This window comes from Choristoneura fumiferana, chromosome 17, assembly GCF_025370935.1.
Source record: "Choristoneura fumiferana chromosome 17, NRCan_CFum_1, whole genome shotgun sequence".
In the NCBI taxonomy this organism is placed as follows: domain Eukaryota; kingdom Metazoa; phylum Arthropoda; class Insecta; order Lepidoptera; family Tortricidae; genus Choristoneura; species Choristoneura fumiferana.
Window position 1 is genome coordinate 20,951,608 of NC_133488.1, and position 11,317 is coordinate 20,962,924.

Below are 11,317 nucleotides of genomic sequence, written 5' to 3' on the forward strand. Positions count from 1 at the left end.
TATATTTACTACTACAGATATATATTTACTAGATTTATATTTACTATTATTATTATTCATACCATTATATTCTCTAATGATTTAAAGGTATAATTTTAAAATTCAGCAATAATACATGTCATACATTAAAACATTAGAAAGTTAGAACTGTGACCCGTTACATAAAGTACCAGCTGACAGAAATACGTTATGTCAAATAATAATATTCCTTTTGAATTTCAAACTTTCAATACAATTACCACATTAAATGTTATTACCAATAACGGTATGAAATTCAATAGTTATGACTAATGAAATGAAAGGGGGCGAAAGAAAATTACTGACTATTGAAATTATGACCAAAGATAATATGACGAGCAACAATTATGACAAACAACGGTATGGATAAACCAAATCGAAAGTTTAACGTTATGGGAGCCAATATAGACCCGCCGCCGATATGTCTACAGCCGGGCAAGAACCGGTTCACTTCGAGGGCCTCTTTTGCGCAATCCGAGCAATTTGCAAGGCACTTTATAGGCTCGAAAACGTGGCAATTCAAACAAACAGCTGCGTTCCGGCAACCCTTGCTAGGTGTTTTCCCAGGGACGGGACAGCGACCAAATGATAGTAGCTCCCAAGTATATGAAGGTGCGGGGCTTGCGAAATCTTATTACGGTTCCCGAAGCGAAGCTAAACGATGGAACCTGTCGTTTTATCAAAAGAGTATTATCCATTTAATATAAAGCTTGTCCCAGAAAAAATGACGCTTATGTTTGCTGGGATTGTGTACCATTTTTCAGCCAAAAACTTTTGATATCTATGTCAAAATTTAGGCTGCTGCTTATTATTTCATCAAAAAAGACCTGTAGCTGTCACATTCATAATTTTGTAACATGTCGTCGCGACTCAGGAAAAGTAACGAGAAAAAATATTGTACAAATATGTTAAATATCGATGAGCTTCTGCGAAAAAAGTGGCATTGGAGTTAAAAACTTAATTGTGAATCGTATGAAGGGTGTTAGAACGGTTGATGGATACAGGCGGTATTCGACAGCAGCCTGGAAGTACCCCGTAAGACAGGGTTTGCTAACAAAACTATAGAGCGTTGAAAAAGAAGCTTGCCCTTTCCGTGAGGGATTTATCTAAAAAGTTCAATCCTCGAAATCCACAGTACAAATAGTAAAGAAAAATAAATCTATAAAGACCTTTTTCACTTCTCATGCTCTAAAAAAAGGTCAATATAGCCTTACGAGGCGGGAGTAAAGTGAGTACTTGAGTCCCTAGGGAGTAAAAGTAATTAATTTTTTAATTTACTTCGAGTGACTTACATAAACTCAAACAGCCAGTACTTGCTTAGTTTTTGGCATAATATAAGATTGTGTGTGGTGTGGACCATTTTCATGACGAAAATGTTACGTTCTTAGTCTACGTGGTCTTAGTTCTATGCTTTTTCCGCATAGAAGGTGGCGCCATTCTATTTATTCCAGTTTGTGTATGGACTTTTTCGCCGATGCGATTTTGTTATATCTGTGTCTGGTTGGAAAAAATACTTACCGCGAAAACTTTGAAATTGTTGTATAGCGTAAATCATAAACGATTAAAATAAATTGATTTTTCTCGCAATCGAAGTGAAAAATACAGTTTTCACCTCGAGACTAAAAGTCAATATAAACCCTCGGATAAATAGACACCCTCGTTAAAGCTCGGGTGGCTAACCACCTCGGGTATACTTTGGCTTATTTTAGTCCCTGGATAAAAAATATACTATTAACAGTCTAAAGTGCCTAATAGAAATGCGAAACGACCTGAGGCAAAATCCAGATCTAGAAAACTTTGCTCAAGATTGGCGAAAAAAGATACTGTGTAGTTATGGATGGCAAACTCGACATCAAATCATTGCCTGGATATCACTATTATTTGAGGACAGATAGAAAAACCTTCAGTGAAGAGTTTAAGGTGATGAAAGCGGGTAAATTTGCAAAGAAAGAAACGGGGCATACCATATTTTGCTAAAGGAACTACAAACGGTGATATATATCTACCGAATGTCTTATGAAACGATTGCTACCATTCATAAAGCTGCATAATAAACCAGTCCTGGTTTGGACTGACTTAGCAACAATGGCACTACACGAAAAAAGCAATAAAGTGGTATAATTCAAATAATACATATGTTCAAAAACACCAAAATCTTGTAAACTGCCCCGAGTGGCGTCCTATTGAAAAATATATAATAATAATGCCACCTTGGTTGATAACTTCCAATGCAAGTGGAATGAAGGTACGAAATTGATAACCGATGCTGATGTACGAAACCTAATGGTACGTGTTAAAAGAACATTTTGAAAAATTGAATAAATTTATCTTAAAATTAGCCTGTATCTATAATATAAAAGTGAACCGCCAGAACGGGAAAAACACGAGACAGAGCAGGATGGCGCTCTACAACACCATTTTGACACGTTTCTCTCAACCAACGCATTATTTCTCTGGAATTTTAAAGCAATTCGATTCTTTGACCTTGGGAATCGCGAAAAACTTGAGAAAATATGATATTGGGTGTGTACATTTTGTAAATTAATCAAAATAAAATGACTGGTTAGATCATTACCCCAAAATCGGAATTTCCTTGTAGCAAAATATCCGTTCGCAAATTTTCCTAAACGCTTTTTTTCCCAATATGCTTTTTTACTGAAGCTTATTTTCACAGTAGCGTTTTTTCCTATTCTTCATTTACACCAGCCGTATTTATTCCTTACATGATTTTTCCATTCGCAGATTTTCCCAATACACAATTTTACCACGCACAAATTATTTCTAAGGGCATTTATTCTACAATCGAAACTTTTCCTGTAGACCTCTTCTCCCACTTTTTTTTTATTCACGCCTAATTTCTCGTCCTACATTTACTCGCTTCTGATTTTTCTTACACGTGTGTTCGGTGTTCCCTTGACTGGCCTAACAAGTTTTTGTCTATTTTCTGTTTGTCTAACAACTATTACTACAGTGAAAATAAACTAAAATTATGTGAAGTAAGGATTATGCAAAATGATTTTCACTTCGAAGTTTTCACTCAAATAAAAATTTGATAAAATGAGTAAAAACGAGCTATCTATTATCTATGCCAGTGTTGCCATTCAGGGAAAAAGAAATCTATTCATTATCCTGCATTGCAGTCTGTAAAGCTCTTTACCCATTCAATGCCGCGCGCCAGATTACCGATGGGCTTAGAGTCATGAAATTTGGTATGTAGATAGCTGGATGTCTGAAATAACACATAGGCTACTTTTATTCCAATATTCCCACGGGATAGTTGTTCTTAACACAACACCTCAATGAAGATTACGATATACATTTTGGGATTTCCTACGGGAATTTTGTAAAATCCCGGAACTTCAATTGTATCTACCAGATCGAATAGTTTACGCGTGCGAAGCCGGTAAACTTTAGTATAGTTATAAATATTATAAACTTACCCTAAAATAAAACAATATAAGTATTAAAAAAAATACTCATATTAAATGATATTGTAACGGATAACTCACGTTACAATATCATTTAATATGAGTGAGTCTCACGGTAGTTTCATGTTCAAAAAAATTACTATATTTGTAGCATTTCCTTTTACATTATAAGTGTCGTTTTTTTCTGGGACAAGCTTTAACTTAGCTTAAGCTGCCTCGACTCATGGCACTACAATACAAGTGGAAGCGCTGCCTCAAGCTGAGTAACGCCGGGCCATGAGGGAAGGTAAGGGGTTTGTCACCGCAGGCTAAGCTAAAATTTGACAGTGTTTTGGTGTGAACCGTGCGTTTAGTGAAGACGTGCGTGTGTTGCCTCGACGTTGTGAATTAAGGCAAGGCGACGCACATCACCTTGATTCACAACGTACCTCGGCCTCTGCTCACAGTAGAGTGCCTCAAGCAGATTACGAAACTTTACAATACGAACAAGTATTGTATGTAATGTAAGGAATGACGTTTATAAGAGCGGCAGAAGCGGCAACGTTAAAACTACACAACACAAATAGGTAGTAGATAGTCAACGGACGGAGTCAACGGATATTTGTGGCATCAGTCGCATCGCTGCAAAACATCTCTTTGGATATCGGCGAGGACTTATGTAATCGCGCGGAGTCGCGTGCGAGCGTTCGCACTGTAACCAATGAACTTGAACTTCGAGTCAAGGTGCATTTCGCATCATCTCTGTTTATCAAAAACAACCAATACTTGTGAAGCTAGGAATAGTTTATGATTACGAGTTAGATATTAATTATATTTACATGTTTATCGCATCGAGATGCAGTTCCGACTTTCGGCCAGGATCTCTCAGACTATTTGTGTTCTAGAGCAGATGTCATTGATTGATCTAGTTAGCCTGGGCGATCAGCTGTTATTTTAGTTTCCGGGTTGGACCCGTTCGTGCGCAGGCGCCGGGCGGTGAGTCACCACTACCCTCTGGGAAATCCCGAGATGTCGCACCCAGACACAACACCGGTGCTGAGTGCGTCAATGTGTCCTAAATATATGCGGATCGGCTTACTCATTTAGCGGTCACTGTCGCCGATTAATAGCCAAAACTCTCGTGTTTTCAACTTAAATTGTAATCTTCCCTACTAATCTTAGCAACCAAATAACGCCGTAGGATATCGATTACCATCGTGACTAAGGTTAACCTATATCCCTATCGCCCTTTCACCTTTGCCAAATTCCACCCTCCCTGCGTTAGCTCACGCGACTCAAGCCGAGGTGACCTTTCTGACGCATAATGATATCATCAAAATCTACTCCAACTTTTTTGACAAGGCGTCTGTAACATTATTTCTCGAATTTAATAGAAATAAACACGAATTATACTTATGGTGCTCGAAGAGTTTCGAGATTTCACACGCCCACAATTCTGCAGAAAACTTGCCCTTATCAAAGGTTACGTGGAGGTTTGGTAATGTTTTTCAAATACCACATACGCCCACGCGGTGTCTGGTGGCTGTGATAAGAATCGGGTTCGCGAGCACCGGGCGCCCCTCAGAACAATTTATAAAATAAAATAACTAACCTAACCATAAAAACTTTTATTGCTGACTGTACTTTTTGTTGACTGTACTTGCATTGTCACCCAAACCACATTTGCATACCAAATTTCAGGTCGATGCTATTAAGCGTTGAAGAGTTCCGTCCTGCGGAGACGATCCTGGCTGGACTACCAGGATGTCACTGCCAGATTATTGCATTGTCACGCAATTTACATAAGTATACCAAATTTCAGGTCAATTCAACTACTGGAAGTCGGTCAAATTAACTTGCAAGATTTGATTACAGACAGACAGACAACGGGACAGGTGAAACTAAATAAAAGCTCGTAACAACAATACCGCAAATGTCGACTTGCTTCTTATGTAAAAGAGACATTTAAATACAAAATTAATATAAATAATAGGGTGCTGGTGATGAAGATTTTCGATTCTACTTTATTACCTGACTGCGAAGAAGGAGGGTTATGTGTTTGACCCGTATATGTGTCTATTCCTATGTCCTCTCGTAACTACTCAACGGCTGAACCGATTTTGATAAATGATACGTCATTGGATTCTTCCTGATGACGCTAGTGACATTGGGTACAAGAAATTCTTGGAACATCAAAATGGCGGATTTTTGACGCTAAATTGTGAGTTTTCAAAAAATATTTCTTATTCAAATCTGTCGAGTAGGGTATCAAATGAAAGCTAATAATTGGCCCAATTAAAACTATTAAATATATTTAGAATGGTCTGTATATATGGGTTGTAATAGTTTTAATCTGCCATTTTCACAGAAATATCAAAAGTGTGAAATAAAACCATAAATTAAAAAAAACAAAAACCCGCCTGCCTTAAAAGACACTAAAAGAAGAAAACAAGTCTAGTGGGCTAGAACTCTGTTAAGTAGCTAACTTAAAGTTCAACAGTCGGGACTGGACCCATTCAAATCGTTACCAGGTCAAAAATTCTTAGTACCTAATGGGTCCCGACTGTTGAACTTTACTTGCTACTTAACAGAGTTCTACCCACTAGACTAGTTTTCTTCTTTTTGTATTTTTTAAGACTGGCGGGTTTTTGATTTTTTAAATTTATTGTTTTTTATGAAAGATGATTGTATCTGATGATGCGGCGAAAATTATACAATATTAAGGGGCTGTTTTTATTTGTTTTTGTTCGAATAGACGGAGACGGCATCACATTTAACCGTCCGTTAACACTAATCATGGATGGTGAAACAGCCCCTAAGCATTCAAACTTGATCAATGTATCTTCCGTCCGGTTGCACTTTTTTTGTCTTAAATCGCAATGACACATGTATACCTTCGTGTTGTCTATTTGTATCTAATAATATTGTTGTGTCTTGTGTTATGAAGACATGTATTTTCTTTCTTTCTATCTTTTCGAATAAGACATTGGGTTGAAGACATTTCAAATATAACTCAAGATACTTCCTCACATAATAGGACCTCACTCAGGGTAAAGCAGTACCTAGCTAATCTGGATTGAATTGAAAATTTGGGTATAGTATCTTTTCTAGGCTGCCTGAAGCCTGAAGTTAATAAATAATTCTCGGTACGGTATACGGTGTAGATTCAATGTGTGTCTTGTTTAGCAAGAAATGTTCAAGTTTCAAATGAAATCGTAGCTACCATTCGTTTTAGAGAGAGCGTGTCTCGCAAAACATCTATTTCAATAAATTAACAAAAGTGTCCGATAGAACTCGCTGTATCCTGTACCAAAATATATTTTGCAAGATATTTTGAACAATTGCTAATATATTTATAATATTAATTAATGCAGAATATGTTATTTAAATTTATTTTTAAAACACCTTTTCATTTGTAGACCTGACTCGTCGGGCTCTATCCATGCCATTAAATAGAATGAAGTTTTAGTCTCGCACATACTGTGTCTACAAACACGTCATAATGTGTATCATAACAAGTTTAAAAGATAATACACATATAGGTATGCTCGTACTTAGTTCTGTCTTTTTCTCCTTTATTTTAAGGTAACGCTTGCAAATACCAATTACGAGACATTTACTGAGTTGATAGAGTAAATACCTTATCTGTTTTGGTCCGCTCTTTTCGCTGTAAATACTGAAGTAATGATGGTGACTGTTTACCTTTAGCGACAACTGCCGGCGCCGTGACCGTGGTCGGCGTGAGCGGCATGCTGCAGGCGGTACCCGGCACTCTTCAGACAACGATGGCGCTGCTACACATTGCTACTTAACCTAACTTTACCACAATTAAACCGGCAAACTTTCGATCAAAGTCAATCAAAGTTCAAGAAAAGTTCTCAATCATTTTCAATACTAGTTCATATCGAACGTCGATTAGATAACGAACAGGACTGCACACAAGATTAATTTATTGCACAATGAATCCCTCAAAGCTTTCCAACAAACATGGGTCGTTAATCATTTGGTGAGCCGCGGGCTCCGGCGCGTCTGTGGGAGCAGGCTGTCCTCGCGGCGCTCCGAAGCCGACTGGCCAACGTCAGGGTGCAGGGTGCAGGGCGGGGCGGCATCGGCGGGGCAGGAAGCACAGCCTCCGACCAATAACAATTATTGTAAGAGGGTTGTTGCTATTTTAAGAGTTAGGCGTGCACGTAACCGGTTGCATGGGATGCATCAGCAGAGCGCAGCGGTGCGAGCTATCCGCGACGTCTATTTACGTCTGTTGCAGTTCCTCTAGTTTCGCAAGGAGCAAGTTTAACGTTGTTTGAACTAGATTGCCGTCGAGTGCCGTCGCTTTGAGGTTGCTTCGGCGGTCGTAACTCTAATTAAACTTCTGAGAGCTTCCTGAGAGCGCGAACCGGACGGACTCTGGGACGGTAAACGCCATTAGTGTCGTTTAAAGTTTATGTTGTCTTAAGACTTTTGGCAACAGAGACACAAGAGTGGAAGAGGGATTACAAGAAATGCAACAAATAAAACTAATTTATTCCCTATTGCAATATTAGAACAAAATACATCTAATGTCATTTTATTACCGACTTCAAAAAAGGAGGAGGTTATCAATTCGGTTGTATTTTTTTTTTTTTTTTTTATGTTTGTTACCTCAGAACTCCGTCATTTATGAACCAATTTGATTTTTTTTTTTTGATTTCGTCTAGGAATGCTTTCAATTAGGTCCCATAAGCAGCAAATTAGGATCTGATGATCTGATCTTAAGGAAATCGAGGGAACTCTTCAAATATTGTAGGGACACCTATAGTAATTTGGATATATTTAGCAGTAACTCGTGCATTTGCTCTTGCAAATCATAATTTGGTGAAGTGAACTGATGATGAAGACCAGATTTGACCAACGGAACTACTACTATCAATAACAAGTATTGCACGGGTTAATTTAAATTATCATGATTAATATACTTACCTAGATAAGCAACTAAGAAGAAGCTTTAAGTTAATGATTCTTTCGAACTGATCTGATGCTGAAGCCAGAAGGTAGGCAACGGAACTCTGTTATAAAACAACGTAACTAAGTCGTGTTTAGGCTTAATGGAATCGTTGTGAGATGTTCTTTGGCTACAAATCACTAAAAAGTGATAAATAAAAAAAAAATTTAACAAAAAAGTAAAACCGACTCCAAAAAAAATAAAAAATAACAAAAAATGGAACCGACTACAAAACCCTTGAAAATATTTTTCTAGGTAAGTAGGTACGTACTAGCTCGAAGTCGGTGACTGAGCACGACCCAGCAGGAGGATTGAAACCCATAGTATGTAGGTGAGGTAGACGACTATAGTGAATTGTCCCACTCCTGCTGGCTCGTGCTGAGGCACCGACTTCGAGCTAGTACGTACCTACTTACCTAGAAAAATATTTTCAAGGGTTTTGTAGTCGGTTCCATTTTTTGTTATTTTTTATTTTTTCCAACTCAACACTCACATCACCTCCCTAATTACAATTAAAATGTAAAAGTTGGCACAATTTTTAATGTCTGCATCAAAATGAATGTTCAAAAACATTTACAAATTTGACCATTTATTCTAATATAAAAAATGGGTATAAGTATCACATTTCTTTATTCCATTCATTCACAGGGTTGTCAGTGTACCTATTTTTTTAATTTGTCGCTTTTTTCCACTGCCAACTTAGATAGGCAGACTCATCGCCCTGATTAAAAATCGCTTCGATATTTATGGGCGCCACGACACAAGCGGACACGGCATAATATTGGAGTAAAGTAAAATATAAATAGTCTATTATAACCGCAGAAGCCATAACAACCACCAAGCCGATCGACTCGACAATACCTGACTGCTGCTGGTCGAGACTTCGCAAATGTCATATACATAATCATAATAACGCTCGCTTATTGATAGACGCCACATTAACTGATCATCATAAAAAGTAACATTAAAAAAATATAGTATCCACACCAAAGTGCGTTAATGTTAGGACCAAAACGTTGGGTGAAAGGCGAATGGGTTCCAGCTGAAACACAGCGCTGAAGTGTACATCACGTGAGCCTCTGCCAGCATGCCAGCAGGACATAAAGTTGGTACAATGCGTTGCGTTTGCGAGGCAACCAAAAAAATACAGATAGAAAGCTGCAATGTACTGCTACCCACACGTGTCGAAACGATTACTCCCACGAAGTACCTATTAGTGTAAATCTATGTATAAAGCGAATACGGAAAACGAGTGTAGGTAACGCGGCCAGCCTACGATAGGGTTAATATAACTAAAAAGAATATAAACATGACATACTTGAACCTTCGTTTGTATTGGTATTGTATAGTTGACCAACGACAAACGGCTTAAAACGTCAAAGACTATTTCCACTTAAGAGTCATTCTGACGCCTTATTGTTGTTCTCGATATTACAAAACGTTTTAAATAATGGTAAATCACTTACTCGGGAACTATACCAGGTACAGCAAAGGCTATTCACGCTACACGTTGAAAAGCTGACCATGTGAGATGGAACAACAGAAGCGATGCCATAGCATCCAAACTCGGCCTCTGCCCTACGGTACCTAGAGCAAAATATTAAGCTTGAAAAACATCCACATCAAATTTATAGGCCCAAAATACGGCTAGCCTTTTAGTCTACAACCAAAATTTATTTTAATTTATTAATTTAGTACACAAAAAAAATGGAAAAACTTTAAAGTAATTCAATTGTGTTTATTTGTTTACACGTTGTTTATACAAAGGCCTTTTCATAATAAAGTAAGTAGCTTTCTAATTGCTTTGTAATTAACTTTGTCCTCCAAAGCCTTCCTACTTTAAGACCAATTAAGATATCAAGTTAGGTAGTCCGTAAAAAGCGCTTCTGCTATAGGTCGTCGTCTCATAGAGATAAGCACTCTGTAATTAGATTACCTACCTATTGGCAGGGCAGTTGTTAATCTAAAAGTTATGATGATAATGATGATGATGATGTCGTCCATGGCAACGGTGACTACTTATTTTCTAATTAGTGAAGCTTTCGCGACATGCTTTAGTGTGGCTAATGAAGTCAGTCAACTTTGGATGTGAAACGATAATACGAGCACAGCGCACAGAAGTTAGGGACAGTGGGGCTACTACGAAATTCGAAAATCGAAGTTCGTGTGGTCCGGGCCCTCTGACACTTATTTATACTATTTAATACGAGAGTGAGAGGGACAGTACGACACGAATTTCGATTTTCGAATTTCGGAGTAGGCCCTCAGTTCGCATCGAGAACGTCGCATTTTTCGTTCACAAAACGTCAATGACTACACAATTAACTAATTTTTTCATTAAAAATGCTGCGTCACGTCTCGTGTGAACTAACCCTTACAGTGAAAAAAAAAGACATATATTAACTGGTTTACTATCGTCTAGTCTAGAACATTTCATTTGAAAAGCAATAATTTATACAGCTTGTATTTTTGATACTACCTCAAACTTTAAGGGTAGTTAGTGAAGGCCCTAATTATCACATTTTATTATGTTTTAGTAAAAAGATAAGACTTCTTATTTTCCATATACTTAAAATTAATTAGCACGCAATACGTGATACTACTTTGTTTTTGTTCAGAACGTCGCACTTGTTGACGTGACAGCTGTCACAGAACGCTTCTCTCTCTTATCAAATTATTTTACGCATTATACATTGCTGCTCGAAAATATTTCAAAAATAATTACGCTCTGGTAGTTAATTCTTTTAAGTAGCCTGTATAGTGTCCCACTGCTGGGCAAAAGCCTCCAGCCGACAGTTAATTCTAAATTAAAAAAATTGTTTTGATATCGGTTCACACTTAAATCTTCGTCTAGTTACAGTTTGAGGTATATCAAAAATACACGCTGTATATTATTTTATTATGATTCGTC

At 37.6% G+C, this 11,317-nt stretch overlaps 1 protein-coding gene across 1 annotated transcript in view; it reads right to left on the reverse strand.

Moving 5' to 3' along the window:
• Nucleotides 1-7,474, reverse strand: part of HDAC4 (histone deacetylase 4) — a 99,392-nt gene extending 91,918 nt beyond the window's left edge. Inside the window, 1 exon segment of the mRNA XM_074100841.1 lies at nt 7,128-7,474. Within this exon segment, the coding sequence (XP_073956942.1) occupies nt 7,128-7,176 (49 nt within the window). The 5' untranslated portion in view covers nt 7,177-7,474.
• Nucleotides 7,475-11,317: the final 3,843 nt, after the last annotated feature.